The sequence below is a fragment of the Notechis scutatus genome, chromosome 1 (assembly GCF_049901735.1).
Source record: "Notechis scutatus isolate UNSWTSFEM ecotype Mainland chromosome 1, rNotScu1.2, whole genome shotgun sequence".
Lineage (NCBI taxonomy): Eukaryota > Metazoa > Chordata > Lepidosauria > Squamata > Elapidae > Notechis > Notechis scutatus.
Window position 1 is genome coordinate 28,275,887 of NC_142009.1, and position 20,998 is coordinate 28,296,884.

Sequence of the window (20,998 nt, forward strand, 5' to 3'; positions counted from 1 at the left end):
AGAGTTAATACCACTTTATAATGCCTTGGTAAGACCACCCTTGGAATATAACATCCAATTTTGGTCACCACGATATAAAAATATGTTGAGACTCTAGAAAGAGTGGAAAGAAGAACAACAAAGCTGATTAAGGGACTGGAGGCTAAAATATACGAAGAACGATTGGTGGACTTGGGTATGTCTAGTTTAATGAAAAGAAGGACTAGGAGAGACATGATAGCAGTGTTCCCATAGCTAAGTGGTTGCCACAGAGAAGAGGGGGTCAACCTATTCTCCAAAGCACCTGAAAAAGACACAAAACAATGGATTAAAACTAATCAAGGAGAGAAACAACCTAGAACTAAGGGGAAATTTTCTGAAAGTTAGAACAATCAATTAGGGGGACAACTTGCCTCCAGAAGTTGTGGGTGTTCCAAAACTGGACGTTTTAAAGAAGAAATTGGACAACCATTTGTCTGAAATGGTATAGGCTCTTGCTTGAGCAGGGGGTTGGACTAGAAAACCTCCAAGGTCCCTCCCAACACTGTTATTCTGTTGTATTTGAAAGGTGCCTTGAGATAAGGCTGGGTGGGCAGGACAGAGTTGCTGTTCTATAACGTGCATTCTGAAGTCTTCACATGAGTAATCACCATCTAAAATATTCAACATAGGCCAAGATCATCAGGGAATGATGGAGTCCTTTTATTTAACTCATGACCCCAAGAGAAAATGCTGAGACAGTTTCTTCCCCTTGGTCTAGCACAACAACTTTTGCTGCTGAACCCCTCTTCTGTACTAGAGCCTTAATGCTACTGAAAATACATTAAGCATCCACAAATGGTGACATACCACCAAAGACACATTTCATCCTAAACACAGTTTAACATAATTCCTGTGTTCAAATTATGCTACCACACATACATACACACACACAGCTTTCCAAACAATAAACAATTATGTGTGTTAGCTTGAGGATCTAAAATAATAGCTGGGTTCCTTACACTGAACAAATGATACATTTCCATGTTAAGCAAATTGTGTTGTGTAAACCCATCTACTCATTCTGTTATATCATTCCAGAATTTACAGCATTTCAATATTATTTATTTGCCTATGTGAGAAATTATAAGAAATACAGTAGAAATGAAATGAGAATTCAGTAGAAAGACCAAGAATAGCATGTTTATGGAGATTCTCAATCATCCAGGTCATAGTTGTCCCAAAGATGCTTTTCCAAAAAGCAACTGGACTGTCTTGGTTTTTTCCTTGGAAACAGTCAGAACTGAAGTAGCTTCTTGGATGAGAAGCAAAACTTTTTCAAGGAAAAACCAAGAAAGTTCAGTTGCCTTTTGGAAAATCACCTTTGGGACATTAAGAACAGCAAAGTAATAGAGCATTAAGCTAACAAGGAATAAATAACAACAAATAGGAGATAATGAGGAAAAAGAGGTAGATGTTATTTTCAAGTGGCGGGAGGGGAGAAAGGGTTATTTCAATTTCCATTAGATGTTCCTGCCAGATTGGGGAGGCTCCATTACTGCACTACAGATGCATATTAGAAGGCTGCTGAGATCATGTAGGTTTACAAAAATGTAGGCAGTTCCCAAGATTATCTTGAAAAATTTGGGACTTTATAAACCAACAATAACTTGTCATTGGTTCATAACAATTATCAGCCAGGGCAGATTTTCTAGCGCAGCTTCTGCACTAGTTAAGTCCACACACATACCCCAAAACTTTTCTCAAGGGGAGCCCCCAACAATCATTTTTAACCTTTTATGAATATATGGGCTACCATAGCAAAAATAGTGTAGTAGAGAAGCTGTAGGCATTGGAACGGCCAAAGCTGTTAAGAAGTACCTTTCACCAAATAGGTTATTTGAGTTTCCAGTGATAAAGAGAATCTCTGTTTATGGAAAGAGAGCACTTACATTCCAGATAACATGTGCCCCTTAATTCCAGAAGCAAAAATCAGTTGCCTTTCCCACAAGTGTTCCTTTCCCACGAGTGTTCCTGATCACAGTTGTATAAGACAACAAGAAATGTTTGGGGAATGGTGTGGATTAAGTAGTTTGACATCACTGCATTACAAGTTTCTGTGACCTGTGGGCCTCTGCTGGGACATGTCATAGGTGATTTATGAGGCCTGGCTGCCTGGTCCTGACCATTGTTGAAAACACATTTAGAATGTGGCCTTGCAGTTTGATGAGAAAGGAATTCCCATTGTCATGGCCACCCCTTTGAGGTCCAAATATTTTTTTTCATTATTCCAATTTGTCACAGAGGCCTTGGATAAACAGTTGTTCCTGGTAACGTTTTTGCAGTTTTTTTAAGTTGTTAAACAATAGGATAGTGTATTGTATTTCTTATATTTTATTGTTGTTTTTAATGTAGTCTTCTTGGTTTTTTTTTGAATAGGGTGTTTTGAAAGGCCAGATCTTCCCTTTTGGGTCCAGCAATCCACTGAGCTATATTCCAGACAATCTTACTACTAATAGATTGGCGTGTCAGATGTCCACTGAGGGAGAGGAAATTCTGTTGTCTGGGGAAGGGAAGGACTTGTTTACCTTCTATTTTTTGCTTCTAAAAAATAAGCCGATTGACCTGTCCACCTGCCAACTCCTACTGTTTGGGCAACCCATCTGATTCCCAGTGACCATCTATCATTGAATTGACCATTATTCGTGTTCTGTGATTTGGAAGCCCACAGCAAGCTCATTCTGCTCACTTATATCAAGCAATTCTCAATTTTTTTAGAAAAGAAAACATTACCAAAAGCCCCCCCATGATCAGAAGAACTGAAATGCCTTCTAAAACAATAAACCCAACCACCATTAATAACATTAAAATCCTAGGAAAGACAGCTCCTGAATCAGCAAAGAGCAGCAGTGTCACTAAAGCAGAAGAGCCATATATTGATTAGCAGCTGGATAGACAGCATGTGACAATCTGTTCTTATAAATAATTTGGGGTTGCTAAAGGAGCTGTTGAGGTGATTAGTTATAATAGCCAGTTAATACCACACCCACTCATGTTACTTCATTATAATATGAGGCCGACCAAGTTTCTTCTTTTGTGCACTCCAGAGGACATTGCCTGCCCAATTCATCTTGATAATATATCCACTCCAAGGTGAGTTTATTTCTAATTATGGACATACAGGCAGAACTAGAGTGTTGGTAATCTTCCAGGAAAGTCAATCATGAGGAACAGCTTTTGACCAGCAAACTAGAGGACAACAATCAGAGTTTGCTGTTAGGAAAAGATTCTTGTTCCAGTTATGTCCATCTTGTCATATGAAGCAATGTTTATATTTTGTATCCCTATAAAAATACTGAAGGTTAAACTTGAAAGTAAGCAGGTAAAGGAGACAATGGTTATTTGGGCCAAAAATTTTGGATATGCAATAGAGTTAGACAAATGGCAGAAACTGTGGGATAGAAATGTTAAATTGGCTATGTCGATTGCATATAAAGAAAGTGTGTATAAAATGTTTTACAGATAGCATTTTGTGCCAAGATTGGTGAAAAAGTATAAGGATAGATCTGCAAAAGGTTGGAAATGTAATCAAATACCTGGTTCATATTACCATATGTGGTGGACATGTCCATAACCTAAAAAATATTGGATGAAAATACATATCTGGTTGGGGGAAAATGATAAACAGCATATAGAAATGAAACCCGAAATATTCTGGCATTCTACCAGAAGAATATGATAAAGAGACTATATATTTGATTTTACATGTATCAACTGCAGCTAGAATTGTATATGCTCAACAATGGAAGTGTGATGAGATCCTGACAGAAGAGAATATAATTAAGAAAATACTAGAATATGCAGAAATTGATAGACTAACACTTACTATTAAGGACAAAGAAGAAACTAAATACTTTTTGACATGGGATTCATTTTATCAATGGTTAGACAATAAATCAGAAGTTGGAAAGAAAGGGACATAAAAAGGATAAATGTTAAAATGGAAATTTGTTAAAATGGACAAACAAAATATTATTGTTATTACAGTATTAATGTTATTGTGATGAATGTTATTGTTTATAATATATGAATGGTGGGATTCAGCCCAATTTGATTATAATACCCAAAAAACAATTGTACCCAGACAACACATGGTTTGATTGAAATGGCATTTTTATATATTATATTAATAAAAGAAATAAAAAACTTGGAAAAAAGAACACTAAAGGTTAGGAGATGTAGCAACAACATCTACCAGGAATCATAGAGAAAGTAGAACATTATTCTTGTAAGGAATGGGCACTGCAAATTAACAGTGTATAAGTAGTCCTTGTGACAATTTGAAGTTATGATGGTGCTGAGGAAGGAAAAAAAAACAATTTACAATTGGTCCTTACACTTACAACCATCACCATGTCTCTGGGGTTACAAAATCAAAATTTGGGTGCTTGACAACTGGCCAAATTGGGTGTGACTCACTTAATGAAAGCATTGCTTAGCATTGGAGACCTCAGTTCCAATTGCACATTCTCTAAAAACTTTTTAGAAAGCACTTTAAATCTTCATAAAAAGCTTAAAAACACCATCAAAATGTTGCTGTTAATTTTTGGTGATCTCAGAGGACACAGACTGGGGACTGGGGGTGCCATGAATTGTATGAATGCCAGATTCCTGCACTAGGAGTTAGTAAATCCTATTTGAGCTCCAGTACTTGTGTAGTACAAGATGTTTTGAACTTGAGACTAATTGTGTGTTTACTATATTCAAACTTAAACCAGGGGTGTCAAACTCAATTTCCTTGAGAGCTGCATTAGAGTTGTGTTTGACCTCAGAGGGCCGGGTGGGCGTGGCCAGAGTGGGCATGACCAGCTCGACATCACTCGTGTCGGGGGCGCCTGAGGAGGCCCAAGCTCTCTGCCAGCAAAAACTGAGTTTGGGAGGCCATCACAGTCAAAAACAGAGCTTGTGTGGCCCTCCCAAGTTCCATTTTCACTCGCAGAGGCACCATGGGCCAGTCCTTCACTGTTTCCAGGGCAGCCCTGCAGGCCACATCTAAGCACCCCACTGGCCGGATTTGACCCATGGGCTTTGAGTTTGACACCCCTGACTTTGACTTAGAACAGGGGTGTCCAACCTTGGCAATTTTAAGACTTGTGGACTTCAACTCCCAGAATTCCTCAGCCAGCAAAGCTGGCTGAGGAATTTATTTATTTATTTATTTTATTTATTTGATTTGCCAATTGTTTACAAGATAATAAGTATAAATGTATACATAGTTGTGAATACATGAAATGGTTACATATAAGAAAAATAAAAGAATAGGAGAAACAATAGGACAGGGACGGTAGGCACGTTGGTGCGCTTATGCACGCCCCCTACAGACCTCTTAGGAAAGGGTGAGGTCAATAGTAGACAGTCTAAGGTTAAAGTTTTTGGGGTTTGGGAAGAAACTACAGAGTCGGGTAGAGTATTCCAGACATTGACCACTCTATTGCTGAAGTCGTATTTCCTGCAATCAAGTTTGGTGCGGTTTACTTTGAGTTTGTATCTATTGTATGCTCTTGTGTTGTTATGGTTGAAGCTGAAGTATTCATTGACAGGTAGGACATTGCAATGTATGATTTTGTATACCATGCTTAAGTCAGACCGAAGACGGCGTAATTCAAGGTTTTCTAGTTCTAGAATTTCAAGTCTGGTGGCATGAAATTCTAGAACTAGAAAACCTTGAAAACCTTGAATTCTGGGAGTTGAAGTCCACAAGTCTTAAAGTTGCCAAGGTTGGACACCCCTGACTTAGAATAACTTTATTGTCACTTTAAGTGTACACTATTTGGCATTAAAATGAAATTAAAATGACATTAAAATGAAATTTCATTGCAAATAGCTCTCAAAGGGTCACCATCACCAATGTACACTACATAAACTACATAAACACTGTCATGCCCCTGTTGGAATCTGACTCCGAGTGGGAGGTTGAACAGCTGACAGCTCCATGGCTGTGGAAGAAACTGGAGAAGGGCACAGTTTGGCTAGGCCTTCAGAGGAAGACCCAGGGCCACCTCCTCTTCATCTTAGGGCATGCAGGGAGGAACGGAGAAGGGAGCAACATGGGTTACATGGGTTATGGGGGAGAAAAGGACCCTAATTCCCTTCATTAGCTGCAGCTGGGAAAACAGGATTTAAAAAGGGTGTTTGCATACAGCACCTTGCTGGAATCAAAGCATGAATTGTATTTGTTTGTCAAGTCTTATCTGGGTTCTGGAGTCCTCCCAACTTTGTGTGTTTTGTTATCTTTTAAAGTCTGCATTTCCTTATCCTGTCCTGTCCTGTCCCGTTAATTGCTGCAGCATGATTTGTGTTGGTTTTTATTTATAATCTATATGTACTTTGGGTTTGGACTGAATTTCTTCCCTTTAAAAACTGTTCTTGGGAGAGATTTTTCTCCAGCCAATAATAATTGGACATTGGGGGCCAAGTTGGAGGTATTAAAGGGACTTTACCTACTTTTGTGACTTTGTTGCTTTTGTGCCACGTCCCGGGTCATCACAAACACAAATACTTCACCTCTACTTAGCTTGCCAGCAGCCATTTCTTCCATATCTCTTCCAGAGAGAATTGTGCAGGATTCAGTCCTATCATTAATATAGCTTATTGCTACAGGCCCATCATTGCATGGATAACAGTCTGGCTCTAGCATTAGAGGAAGACTAGAATAAAGCATTGGGGGCTTTTTAAAATTAAAGAAAAAGGTAAGGCAGTGTTTCTCAACCTTGGTAACAGTGTAGATTTCAACTCCCAGAATTCCCCAGACAGTGTAGGAGTTGAAGTCTACACTGTTTGAAGCTTGAGAAACACTGGGATAAAAACTCCTTGGACATTCTCCTCTGTAGCTTCCAGGATTTCAGAGCTTGGATGATTGCAATCTGAAGCCTCCGATATGAGAAGGAAAAAAGTCTTGGCTCCGAAGATCCTTTTCTTCTCTCAGTCTAACCAGAATCCTCACTTTGGAAATCTAAAGGCTTTGCGGATCACAAAGTAGACATTTGTTTTAACTACATGTTGAATCACACCACCATTATAGCCCCCTGGACCATTTTCATGAATTAGAGATATTGTGGTGTGAATTTTCTGCTCTTCTTTATAAGATCTGCTTTGAAACCTCTACTGAAAATTATGGCACGGGTTACGATGCTTCATGATATTTTTAAAACATGTTTATGATGTGCTAACTGCCAAAAATACAGTGTCAACGCTCCATAGTTCTCCTTGCCATCTGAATCAGTATCTGAACTTGGTTATGGACTGGAGCAGGTCAATAAACAGAATCTAAATTCTGATAAAAGAGGCCATAATATATGTGTGCATTGGGAAGAGGAATTACATATAGTGTGGAATTACATTCTCTTTGAAAGACTAGGAGGAAAACAGGGGTGGGATTCAAATTTTTTAACAACCAGCTCTGTGGGCATGGCTTAGTTGGTGGGTGTGGCTTGGCGGTCATGTGACTGGGTGGACGTGGCTTGGTGGTCATGTTATTGGCTGGGTGTGGCCAACTCAATATCACTCACATCGAGGCATGCATCTCCTCGCCTGGCCTCTCATGACTGTGGGGATGCTGCAACAGTTGTAAGTGTGAAAAATGGTCATAAGTCACTTTTTTCAATGGTCACTCCACACAAGCAAAGTACCAGCAAAGGAGGGGGGAAAAAAACTCCAGAGAAGTTCCAAAGACAGGAAGTCTAGTCCTGCCAAGAATGCAATAAGGGTTAACGGAGAGGCAGATTCTATAAGCAACACCAGAATGTTTCCTTCCTGCCTTCCTTACAGGATTAGGCCAGTAATTTCTTCTAACAACTAGTTCTCTGAACTGCTTAGAATGTTAATAACCAGTTCTAGCAAATAGGTGCGAACTGGTAGAATCCCACCCCTGGATGAAAATGTCCAGTTTTGTGATATAAGCTACAAATGGCCACTGTAGTATAACAGATTTTTTTACCAGATGGGTATGGCAACAAAGACCTTTCATGTGCAGATATATGTTTTGATAAAATTTCAGTCTGTGAATTATATTATGTGTGAATCTTGTTTCCAAATGTGAGGGGTGGGATTTAGGCTGATCTTTGTTTTGTTTCAAAACCCAGCTCTAGCTACTGTTTTGATCTTTAAATCACTCCATAGCTGAGAATCCAAGAGCGTTGAGGTCTGCTTCCTTTCACACTAACCTGTATGGACAATGAAGTACTTCCACTGAGGCTTGTTTAGAATGGAAGCACCATCACAGAACAAGATTCTCATCTCAGGCAAGACCGGCCTGCCGATGAAGAAAGATGATATCCTTGCCTCAGGAAGCAGAATGAAAACAATGGTGGGTTAGGTAGAATGGTGGTATATATAGGGCATTAGAAGAGTGCCTCATAGAGCCTGATCAGCCATTTCTCAATGGTGGTAATTGTAATAGGGAAAAAAAGCTGGTCTCAAGTGATAATAGAGTTCAGAAACCTTGCTTTGAGAGTCCTTTCCTAAGACTTCACACAACATGCTTGATATATCAGGTATGCATCTAATACATAGAGCTGCTTTAAATGGAGTCAAATCTCTGATGAATTTTATGTTGTAAGCTGCCCAGAGTTGTTGAATATAAAATGGGTGGCAAATAAAGGAAAGAAAGAAAGAAAGAAAGAAAGAAAGAAAGAAAGAAAGAAAGAAAGAAAGAAAGAAAGAAAGAAAGAAAGAAAGAAAGAAAGAAAGAGAGAGAGAGAGAGAGGGAGAGGAGGGGAGGGAGGGAGGGAGGAAAGAGGAAAGGAAAGGAAAGGAAAGGAAGATATACCATCATATATCTTCTTCAGAATCTCAAGAAGCTGCCACATCATAGATGTATTGTAAAGCATGTATTTTGAATCTATTAAAGCTTGTGCTTTAATAATGATTATTCACATGGCTGGGATTTGGACTTATAAAAAGTTCTGCTGAGTGCTCTTTCTCTTTCCTTGGATCTCCTCCCTATCTACCGTGTTTCTCATATAATAAGGCTGGGTCTTATTTTTATTTTTTTTGAGCCCCGAAAAAATGGCTAGGCTGTCTTTTCAGGGGTGACTTAATTCCCCCCCCCCCTTGCATCTTTGGATAGGCAGGTGGCGACGGCTTGGATGTTGACCTCGGCTTGGTGGGGCACTTCGTATCGGGGTCAACGCAGGCAGCACCATATCCGGGTGTGCAACAAAAGTACTTCCTAATGGCAAGCCCCCCCACACCATTCCCCCCCATTTTGCATGTTTTAATATAGGCCTTAATTTGGGGGTAGGGGCTTAATTTCATTTCATGCCTATAAAACATGCTGGGACTTCCTATTGGGGGAGGCTGTATTGTTGGAGAAACAGGGTAGAAATCAGCAGTCTGTGTTTTGTCTGATGGAGCAATATTTTCATTAATAGACAAAAGTGGAAAAACCCCTAACCTTTCATGGTAAATAAGGTAAGACATGTACAAATGCAAGATGTCATAATGATCACTTTGTGGCGAAGCATCATTTGGCAAAATGAGCTAAGGTTTGGCTCATAAAAAGAAAAGAATCCTCAATTTGTGTGAAATAAGTTCCAGGGTCTTACTCGGACAATAAATGTTTGGTCCATGGTCTGGCAGATGGAATGACATTTCCATGTCATTGTATGACATTGGCAGATTCAGATCTAATATCAGGATAAAATAATGTATTGCACAATAAAGTGTATCTCACAATACACTTCACTGACTTGGTGAGGAAGAGGAGTTAAGTTGTGGAATGCTATCAAGAAGTCAAGTGATCGACTCAATTTGCTGTAACTTTAGTCCTAAAATTGGCTCAATCTTTCTTTGAGTTAATTTAACCCTGATCAGTTAGGCAAGATAAGCAAGACTTGCACAGATTCCAGTAAGGTATATCTTTCATTCTTGTCTGAAACTAAATACAGAATCTTGGCAATGGCAAGAGAAAATTCCAACTCTCATTTATAGGAGGTGATTAAAGCAGACTCACTTTGAATGGTTTGAAACTCTTTTTCCCAAGGTTTTTCAACATCCAGGCTGACCTATTTAGATAATAATCTGCCAATGGATTCCAGGTCTTGATTGTTGATATCCAGTCTCCCTTCCAGTCCTTTCCCAGCCTCCCTGGAACCTCTCATAACGCCTACACTAAATCAGTCCTCTGGTCCTTTAAGAGACCAGGACTGTAATCCCAGGAAATTCCAGGAAAAGGCAGATGTCTTACTGCAGAGGTCTCCAAACTTGGCAATTTTAAGACTTGTGGACTTTAACTCCCAGAATTATCCAGCCAGCTGGCTGGAGAATTCTGGGAGTTGAAGTCCACAAGTCTTAAAGTTGCCAAGTTTGGAGACCTCTGTCTTATGGAGTTGCAGGCAGGGGCTACATTTGTGCCACCACTTCAGTGGTGGGATTCAAAAAAATTTACTGCCATTTCTGTGGGTTTGGCTTGGTGAGAATGGCAGGGGAAGGATACTGCAAAATCTCCACTCCTGGGGGAAGGTTGCTGCAAAATCCCCGTTCCCTCCCCACCCCACTAACTTGGTTTCCAGCTCCGTTCTCCTGTGCAGGGCAACAAAAGAAGACCCAACCGATCAGCTGGGACTCGGGAGGCAGAGAATAGATGAGGGCAGGGCCAGTCAGAGGTGGTATTTGTGGGTTCTCTGAACTACTCAAAATTTCTGCTACCAGTTCTCCAGAACTGGTCAGAACCTGCTGAATACCACCTCTGCTTTCTAGCCACAATTGTTAAGTGAATTATTACAGTTGTTCAGTTAGCTACCCAGTTAATAAGTGAACCTGGCTTCCCCATTGATTTTGTCAGAAGGTTGCAAAAGCTGATCATGTGACTTTGAGACCCTGCAACCATCATAAATATGAGCCAGTTGCCAAGGATCTAAATTTTGATCACGCGACCAAGGGGATACTGCAACAGTGGTAAGTATGAAAAACAGTCATAAGTCACTTTTTTCAGGGCCGTTGTAACTTTAAGCAGTCACCAAATGAAGCGTTGTAAGTTGAGGACTATAACCTGTATTTCTGGAGCTCTCTGAAAAAGGAGATCAGGCTAACTTCATTTCTGCCACTCTCCCAAGCAGGCAAACTCATTTTTAATCCAGACTGATTGTGTCTGTTTAAGCAAAGTCTGTGTGGATAAAAGGCGAGTGTTTGCCTGTTGGTGGGCACTCCTCTTGAATGCAAATGATATTTTCCTAAATGTTATTGTATCACAATGTATTACTGCCCCCCCTTGATCATCATTTCACGTGGAAACATAGGCTACAAATGACATCGATAATAAATCAGGCCAGGCAGAGGGAAAGTTCCTTGAGACCCAAATGAAGAGGTTATGCTGAATCAGAGTGCAAACTATTGATGGTACTGAGGAACTGTACTTTTTAATGTCACTAAGGGGATAAATTATTAAATGCATGGACTCTTAATTGCACGAGCTGTATTTATTTAAACTTTAATTACATGTGTAAGGTATTTTCTTTTTTTAAAAAAACCTTATCTTTGTGCCAGCCTATCTCTCAAAGGTCAAGGCGAGGTCCCTTAATGTGAGAAAGACTGCTTTGCCCAATATAAATATGCCACTCAAAATTAATAGACTGCTTTGACATACTCTATCGGAAATCAGTTTCAGGTTCTCTCTCTTGAAAAGAGAAGCTTCCTGTTTCTCTGGGCTACAGATATTCTCTTCTATTGTTATTTTTTTCCTCCCACCTTTTATTTCAAACGAGGATAAGTCTATATTTTTTAGAATTTAGATTTGGGTAAATGACCAACAAGCTTTTTGAAGCCTGGGCTGGAACCCAGTAAAGAAGAAAGAAAAGACAAGTTTCTGCAAAAGGAGGCCCGGTTGTCTGGAACAAAACAGTTAGCTACTAAAAGATTTAGTGATTAAGTGTTGAGGTTACACTTCCTTCTACTCCAGTTCTCCTTGCTACAGTGACTCTCCTATGCCTGCATAGCTAGAATATAAGCAGACTTCTTGGATGGCCCAGGCAAGCCTCCACTTTATTAAGCAAAGTAATTAGGACTGCAGAAAAAACAATTACTACCAACCTGCCTTCAATCGAGGACCGGTATACTGCATGAGTCAAAAAGAGGGCTGTGAAAATATTTACAGACCCCTCACATCCTGGACATAAACTGTTTCAACTTCTTCCCTCAAAACGACTCTACAGAGCCCTGCACATCAGAACAACTAGACACAAGGACAGTTTTTCCCCGAATGCCATCACTCTGCTAAACAAATAATTCCCTCAACACTGTCCAACTATTACAAAGTCTGCACTACTATTGCTGTTAATCTTGCCATCCTTTCCCACTTGTGACTGTATGACTGTAACTTTGTCGCTTGTATCCTTACGATCTATACTGACTGTTTCCTAGTATGATTTGATTGCTTATTGTACCCTATGACTATCATTAAGTGTCGTACCTTATGATTCTCAACTCTTGACGAATGTATCTTTTCTTTTATGTACACTGAAAGCATTTGTACCAAAACGAATTCCTTGTGTGTCCAATCATACTTGGCCAATAAAGTATTCTAATCTAATCTAAAATGACTCTTAACAACCAGAGCTATCAATAACTTGAAACATGAAATGTCTTTTGACATAGGAAGCAGCATAGAAATCAGTTGAATAAATATATGCCCAAATGAGACTTTTTGTTGAAACTGTGCCTCTACTTTAGCTCCACCTGCATATATGCCAAAAAGATTACAGAATGCCACCAATCTTCTTACAGAGAGAATTACATATGCACCCCCTAGAATTTGTTATTATTCAGATATATTTATTTATCAAATAGATTTACATGGCCATCCAACTCACACACAGTGACTTTGAGAAATATGAAATATGCATAACACCCTTTTCTGGTTGGTCTGAATAGAAATCCTGAGTAAATGTTGATCTTGCCAGGATTCTATATGGTCTCCGTTTTTTAGGCGCTAATACTCTAGCCTGACTAGCTGGGGAATTCTGGAAATTGAAGTCCACGCATCTTAAAGTTGCCAAGTTTGGGAATTTACAGTGGGTGAAAAGAAAGAAATTCATGGAAGGATGCACAAATTCATGGAAGGATGCCCATACTTTTAAAAAGTTAAAAAACAAGAGTAGAGAATCTGTGGGAAACCCCTTCCTTCCTTCCTTCCTTCCTTCCTTCCTTCCTTCCTTCCTTCCTTCCTTCCTTCCTTCCTTCCTTCCTTCCTTCCTTCCTGCATTACCCTTAATTCTCTCTGTACAAGATGAAGATCGATCAGTCTTACTCATTTGCACTCACACCACGTTGCTTCTCAAATTCTTTTACATTCCCTTTCTTTTCAAAAAGTGAATTTATGCATAATGTATAGCTAGCTTCAACCTGAGCATGTTTATCTAAAAGCATTTCTCAGTGGAGTTCACTTTCTTATAAAAACCACACTTTAAACAGAAGCATATTCCATCAGGAGCCAAGCTCAACACAGTCACAGCAACTTGAGAATTTTTCCAGAATTATTCTTAGCTCTGCCATCAAAGGCAGATCCTCTAGAAGTGATGAAAGTTTGTAGTAGCAGTAGAAGCTATAATATTGTTGCTGAGATTGCTATCATTAAATTTAGATCTTGATTCCTGTAAAAAATATCTAGAAGTAATTGGGGCAACACCATACAATTAATCATTAATGTATCAACATCACCATTCACAACAATTAATGAACGTTACTGAAGAGTCACAAACTTTTTTTTAGAAACAATATCTGCCCCTCTCCCTGCCCACTGCCACCCCTGGTTTAGGGTCCTCCAGATATGCTGGATGGTTCCTATCACTCCAGTTGACAGCTGTGATCCCAGCATATCTCAAAAAGGACAGGTTAGGAGAGGAATGAAACTGGCACTTTAAAGTAGAAGCTGTGCCATTGAGCCAGGACTGCCCATTCCCAATGGAGGCCTTCTCTTTAGATTGTAAAGAGCCTAGGTGGCACAGGGATTAAGAGTGCTGTACTGCAGGCCACCTCTGCTAACTATCGGCTGCCTGCAATTTGGCAGTACAAATCCCACCAGGCTCAGGGTTGACTCAGCCTTCCATCCTTCCGAGGTGGGTAAAATGAGGACCCAGATTGTTGGGGGCAATAGGCTGACTCTATAAAGCTGCTTAGAGAGGGCTGTAAAGCACTACAATATGGTATATAAATCTGAGTGCTATTGCTATTGTACGAATGTCGAATGTCGTTGTAAGCTGACTCAAACCAAGACTAATTTCTGTCTCAGGCCGAGAACCTGAATTATCTGCATATAGACACACCCTTCATTGGGGTTAAGTGGGGAGGATTTGCAAAAATGGAGGCATCACTAGATTCACATAGCATGCTAAATCTTAAAGCTGAGTAAGCAAGGGTCATGTGCTATGCTGAAGAAACCATAGTATGGTTTAAGAGCCTGGTTCACATGCAATATACTGAGAGTGTAGTTAGATTCCCACAAAACGTTGAACCACCCTGTCTTTGGCAATCTCACTCGTAGCCTCTCCACAATGTTTTCCTACTTGTGGAAAGAAATACAGTGGTAACTGACTAACTAATCGGAGCTTCTGCATGCTGTATTCTCCACCCCAGCATCTGTAAAAAGTTTTGTAAGGCCTACTTCTTTTTCTTACTGATCCACTTGCAGAAAGTCAGTCCTTCTGCATCCCATTTCTATTGGGTAGGCAAGGGCAACAGAAGAACTCTTCCAGCAAAGCCCCTGAGATTGTGAAATTCTCTGATTCAGTTTATTAGTTTAGCATCCTTCCTACTTTCAGATGCCAAGTGATTCCCGTTATTGGAGGGTGGTGTTTTTATTTTTTGGCTTTTGTTTGTTTAGCCAGCCAGCTAAACTTTTGGGGGGCTGCTTTTTATTTATTTTTTTATTTTAATCAGTCTTTATCTTTAATGAAGCTTTTAAAACTGGAGTGGATTTTTTTGCTACCTTTCTTGATAGCCGATGTATACTTTAAAGTAGCTAAAATTACTTTATATAAAAATTGCCCCCCATGTCAGTCATTGCCCCCAAAATAATTTCACATAACTCCAGTGGTGTTCCTCAGTATTTTCACTGACTTTGCAAAAGTTCCTAGAATAATCTTCTTTCACTGACAGCTGCTCAGTTAATATTGGCTTTGAAATCTGTCCTGGAAGTTTGCAAAACAATAAACTGATTAAAATGGCATAGAGGGTTGCTAGTGGGTGAGCATAACATATGACCTAAGCCACTATTTTAAGTTCTAATATAGTTTCTTTGAATATAGCATCTTATATATTACTTTTGATAGCTCAAGTTTCAGGTGAAGTATGTTGTGTTATTTCAACCATTATGACTTTCCTGCTCATATTTTTTTTCCCTTACTTTCCATGAGAAGTGGCAATAACAAAAACACGGAGATATATGGGAATGGGGGAAGAGAGAAAAAAGCAAATATATTGTGTGCATCATGATGATGTCATTCATGCAAATTATGTAATTTACATAAGGGTTATTGTCATGATGCATGTGAAATCGTCAGCCTATGTTATCTCAGACATAAGCTTCACAAAGTCTTCCAACGGATACACATTTATTACTAAACCAAAAGGTGCTTTGTTTCTTTCAAGGTCAACAGTACTAAACTTAATTACTGTAATTAGTAAATCATACCTTGCTTGTGTTACACATGAACCCGGCCATGGTTTGTTGACAAATTCAGTTTTATCAAATTCAAGCACATGTCTACGAAGGGGAATTGCTTTTAGCAATACATTAGCAACTTCGAAGCATGAGAAATTCCATCAAGGCCTAAGAACATACATTGAAAGGGCAATGAGAACCTGAACTCCATTAGGCATCAACTGAGTCATACTTTTGCATCTTTGAAGAAAGACTGCTTTGCTAAATAGTCCTTAAAAGTGACTTGGACACTTCACTCAGCAGAGGCATAAGCATCTAAGCCCCTATGGTGGCAAGTGAACAGTGATATCATGACACATGTGATGTCACTCCCCTTGTCCCACAGAAAGTTATAGCATGTCTAATTTAATGAAAAGAAGGAATGATAGCAGTGTTCCAATATCTCAGGGGCTGCCACAAAGAAGAGGGAGTCAGGCTATTCTCCAAAGCACCTGAGGGCAGGACAAGAAGCATTGGATGGAAACCAATCAAGGAGAGAAGCAACTTAGAACTAAGGAGAAATTTCCTGACAGTTAGAACAATTAATCAGTGGAACAACTTGCCTCCAGAGGTTGTGAATGCTCCAACACTGGAAGTTTTTAAGAAGAGATTGGACAACCATTTGTCTGAAGTGGTATAGGGTTTCCTGCCTAGGCAGGGGGTTGGACTAGAAAACCTCCAAGGTCTCTTCCAACTCTGTTATTCTATTCTATAATCTGTTGCTAAACTCCAGATTCCAGGGATTCATTTGGCTAAATTTGGAGACATTCCACTAGCTATCAATTCATTTTGGAGGACAGTTTCAGAACCTTTGTTATGACCCTCCAACCCTTCCTAGTCTGGCATCTCCTAACTTTAGAGATATCTTTGCCCTACATTAATCCAACTGACATTTTTCTTCCTGAAAGTGGGAGCTACTTGGGATGCCTATACCATGTCAGGGTCTGTGGACCAAACCACAAGACCTTCTTCTGATTGCCTTAGGGTGGCAGATGATGCTCCTCTGTATGATCTGCAGCTGCTCTACTTTTTCAGAGAAGATGCAAAACCATTCTTTTAATTTTTTTAGAAGGTTGCTCAAATAGTATTTCAGCTTTTGGTTATTGGTGACAGTGATTACATGTATCAGTTAGCGGGCTTTAATTATTTTGTGGCTGTTTCTGTAGTGCTGTCTCATTCTTTTGGGTGAACTTTTTTAGGGAGAACAAGAGATGGTCCCTCTTAAAGAGTTTTGTGAACATGAAGACAAGGACAGTATATAAAAATGTGCATTTTTAAATGAAATGATCCAAAGCAAAGAGAATGTTCTAAAAATAAGGCACAATGATTGAGAGCAGGAAGAGCTGTCTTAGAAGGACAGGGTGTAGAGAAATGCTTCAAGAGCCAGGGATTCAAAAAATAATTTGGACTCATTGAATGCTGTTTCAAGGCTGCCTGGTCTCTGTGAGGCTTTGGCCAGAATTCCACTCTGTTATGTAGCAGCAACATAAATCAGGAATTAATCTGATTGCAAGCAAGAATTAGGAGCTTAAACTGATCTCTTCCTCTACATGTCACACTGTACCCAGTTGCATTTTTTTGTCCTTAAAAATGGTCTATCTGAAGCAGGCTTAATAGTTTTACAAGTGTCAAAGGAACGGCTTTTGTCCTGTTAAAGAACAGAAATGTTGGAACAAAAATAAAAAGAACATAGCGTTCACTCCACAGAGGACACAGCTATAACTTTACTTAATAGTAGATTCTACTGAGTTCAAGAGAACTCACTTTAAAGTAAATATGGATACAATTGTTTAGATGCAACAATAACATTGACTGTGAAATTGAACTGACTTGCAAATAGCATGGACAAGTGAAATCTTGTGATGCAGTTTGAAAATTCATCTTTTACCATCAGTGCTACCCCTTATCCATTCCCCACAAAAAGCCTGTTTTACGAATGAACTGTGAGGCAATCTAAGCTGAGACTGCATGGATTCTTACATGAGATAAATTATCAGCAAATAAAGAAAAACTTTGGCAGTATCCAAACATGGCATAATTCTACATTGATGTGACTGAGTTCTCTAAGTTCCTCACCAATGGGCACTGGACAAGCTCCTTCCCCTTCTCAATTCTCACCTATGAAGTAGAAACAACTTTGCTATAACCAGCCCCTTTACTGCACCAAAAATAATTCCCTGTCTGATAAGGTGGGTGAGGTCTATGGGTGAAATCATGAGTGTGCTTACTCAGCAATATATGCCATTCCACACACTGAAACTTGGTCTCCTATAAAGGGTTGGAAGACTGCGGGTCTTAACATAAGATATTTTTCCAAAACCTGAGAAGTTTTGAGCTTGCGGCGCTGCAGAGTGGAAACAGGATTCCCGATTCTCTTTTCATCCAGGGAAAACCCCTCCACTCCCATCAGGATGATACGCAAAAGATTGGGAATGTATGCATTGCAAGCAGAGTCAGAAGATGCTCTTGCTATATTCATATTGCTCATTTTGAACAATTCAGACATTGTTCAAAAATCAAGATGAGTTCCCTCCAGAAACCACCCATATGCTTTCAGGACAACAGAGAACCAGGAAACAAATCTCTTTTTCCTTTAAAAAAAAAAAGGGGGGGGGAGAATATGTGGACATCAAAATAATTCTAAGGGACCTATAGGAAAGGGAGGGAGAGGGGTAGCGGGTTGGTTGGTAAGCAAGAGGCAGGGAAGGGGGAAACTTGTTGGGCAGGGAAAGAATAAAACTGTTCTACAACTCTTTAGGGCTGTAGTCCTGGACAAACTCACTTAGGAAAGAAATCTATTAAATACAGTGGAGTTCTCTTCAAATAAGTCTGTTTATTCCAACAGGCAAAGAATGTTCTAATTTCTCAAGCACGTGCTCCAGAATAGATATTTTAACAGCTCACTTCTGCACAAATTTAATCAGAAGAGTTTCACTGGGCCTAGTTTAGGGATGGGGTTGAAATGCAGTGATTTTTCTCATCTTTTTAGCCCAAAAAATTACCCAGCCCAAGAAGGTTTTTTGTTTTTTTTTGCAGGGGGGACCTGAGCTTTGCTCCTTACTTGGAACCCTTTAGATAATTCACACACACACAGGTACTCTCCCCACGCCCCACAACTGGCAGCTGCTACAATGGATTATACGGAGTGAGTGCGATCGGAAGCCCACAACAAGCCTTCAGATATGGCGCACACGCTCTCGGGCTAAACAAATTCGGGGTGGGAGAAAGAAGAGAGGAAGGCTTTGCTTTCAGTGGAAAATCTTTTGTCTCCCATTGTTCCCCCTGCTTTAGCATGCACTGCAGGCTTCACACAGGCGCACACTCTTCCACAGCCAGGCTGGGGAGCCTCGAGAAGAGAGAGAGGGAGGGAGGGGAGACCCAAGGCCATTCGCGGGTAACGGCTTGACTTGAAGAGCATGAGGCGAGAATCTCAGATGCCCAGGCACCGCCGTGGAACGGGACGCCTTCCCGAGTGCTCCTCCCCGAGGGAAAAGCGCAAAAGCCACGGAAGAAAACCAGAGGCGAGAATGCGGGGTAGAGCGGGAAAGGAAGTGCAGTATATAGTCAGGCGCTTAAGAGCTACCTAGTAAAAACTATTCACAGGCGGCGTACTCTAGGACCAAAACGTCCATCACACCCAGGGAGTAAAAGAGCGGCTGGCCGTGCTGGGTTGATGGGACAGTAGTAAGCCAGCTTTGGGAAGCCTAAAAGGAAGCAAGATATAATCCCCTCTGCCGCCCCACAAAAGTAGTGACCGATCTGAGAACCGGGCGGGGGGTGGGGGGTTCCCACTCTCTATTCTTGGACCATCTTTTCCCCCAGAATAAAGTTACCGAACTCTTCTCCTCGGCTGATCCGCTCCAGCCTGCTCGTGAGAACAGGAACAGCCAAAAGATCCGGCACACAAAAAAGCAGGAGACAAACTGCAAATGGGAAAGCGGAAGATGCGGGTGCGGGTTGGGCTATGGAGGAGGGGGGAAGCGCCCAGAGGCCGCAGCGAAAGGCGCTGCCGGAGCCCAGCTGTCCACCGCCTTACCTATGGTGGTGATGACGGTAATGGCGAAGTAAAAGGAGCCGGCGAACTTCCACTGGACGCCGGCCTTGTGGGGCTTCAGCTTCAGCACCACCCCTTCCAGCTCGTAGTAGTTGGCCTCGGAGAGGTTGTACTTGCTCTTCAGCTCCAGCTGCTTCTGCTCCAGCTTAGTCCGGTCGGCCGTCTCCGCCTCGGACTCCAGGGCGTCGAAGACGGCGGCGCCCACCAGCAGGTAGGTGAAGGTGCAGATGATCAGGGCCAGAGTCCGGACGTTTTGCCGCTTCATGGTCCCGCCGAGCTGGGAGAGACGCGGGAGGCGGCGGCGGCGGCGGCGGACGGCTGCTGGGGAGCCCCGCGGGAGGCGGGAGCGGACGCGGCGGCTACTTCTGTTGCTGAAAGAGAGGCGGCGGTTGCCTGGCTCATGGCTGCTGCTCCAGCTCCTGCTGCCGCTGCTGAGGCTCCCGCGGCGGCTGTGCTGGGCAAGGCGGTGCGTTCTGCAGGCAGCACCCGCCGCTCAGCTCCAAAGGGGGAGGGAGAAGGGGAGGGACGGGAGCTGTCCTTTCAGCACCACCTCCATCGCAACCCTGCACCTCCGTCGTCGCTGCCGCCGCTGCCGTTTCCCTTATAAGGACGACTGGGCTGGCCGGGGAGGCGACCTGAGGCTGGATGGCGAGCTCCTACAGATTCACCTTTGAACTTCCAGCATCCCACTAGGCTCTTGTCTGAGATTTCTTTCTCCCTTCTCAGCTATCCCAGACCTTTCCATAACTAAGCAGGTCCTGGCAAGGAGGCCCCCTAAGTCCTTTTAGCCCTTCACTCTGTCTCCTCTTTTAGCATTGTTGCCTTTTTCTTTCTTTTTTGCTGCTACCTGTCTATCTCTGTCTGCCCAAGACTGCTGCTACTACAACTTGCTTGTCTTACTGGATCTCACCTGTGCCTATAGTGTGACTGCCCTCCCTAATCAACCTCTAATAAGTCCTGCTTCCTGAAAATATTCTTATTCTCACTTATTGCTCTATGATTGAAGCTGTGTCCCCGAAAACCCTACAAAAGATCATTTTCCTTGTTTCCCTCTGGACTGCGAAAGTATCTTGAGTTGACATTAGTATATTGCATATGCCTCCTAGTAAGGGGCAATGTGTTGGCACTAAACTAGACATCCTAGCCTGCATAAAACAGCATGAGTGTGCTTCAACTAAAATTAGACATTGGATGAAGTTATGGCACACTGGCAATAATGTCAATTTGATCGGTAGTACTGCATATGGCATAGGTGTGCCTGAAGTGCCTAACCTGGTCTATAACTCTGCCTT

The 20,998-nt window shown here is 41.4% G+C and overlaps 1 protein-coding gene across 1 annotated transcript in view; it reads right to left on the reverse strand.

Annotated features, from left to right (window-relative positions):
* KCNK3 (potassium two pore domain channel subfamily K member 3) overlaps window positions 1–20,661 on the reverse strand; it is a 103,989-nt gene extending 83,328 nt beyond the window's left edge. The window contains exon 1 of the mRNA XM_087959941.1: window positions 19,689–20,661. Coding sequence (XP_087816067.1) covers window positions 19,689–19,971 — 283 coding nt within the window. The 5' untranslated portion in view covers window positions 19,972–20,661. The remainder of the gene's footprint in view (window positions 1–19,688) is intronic.
* Window positions 20,662–20,998: the final 337 nt, after the last annotated feature.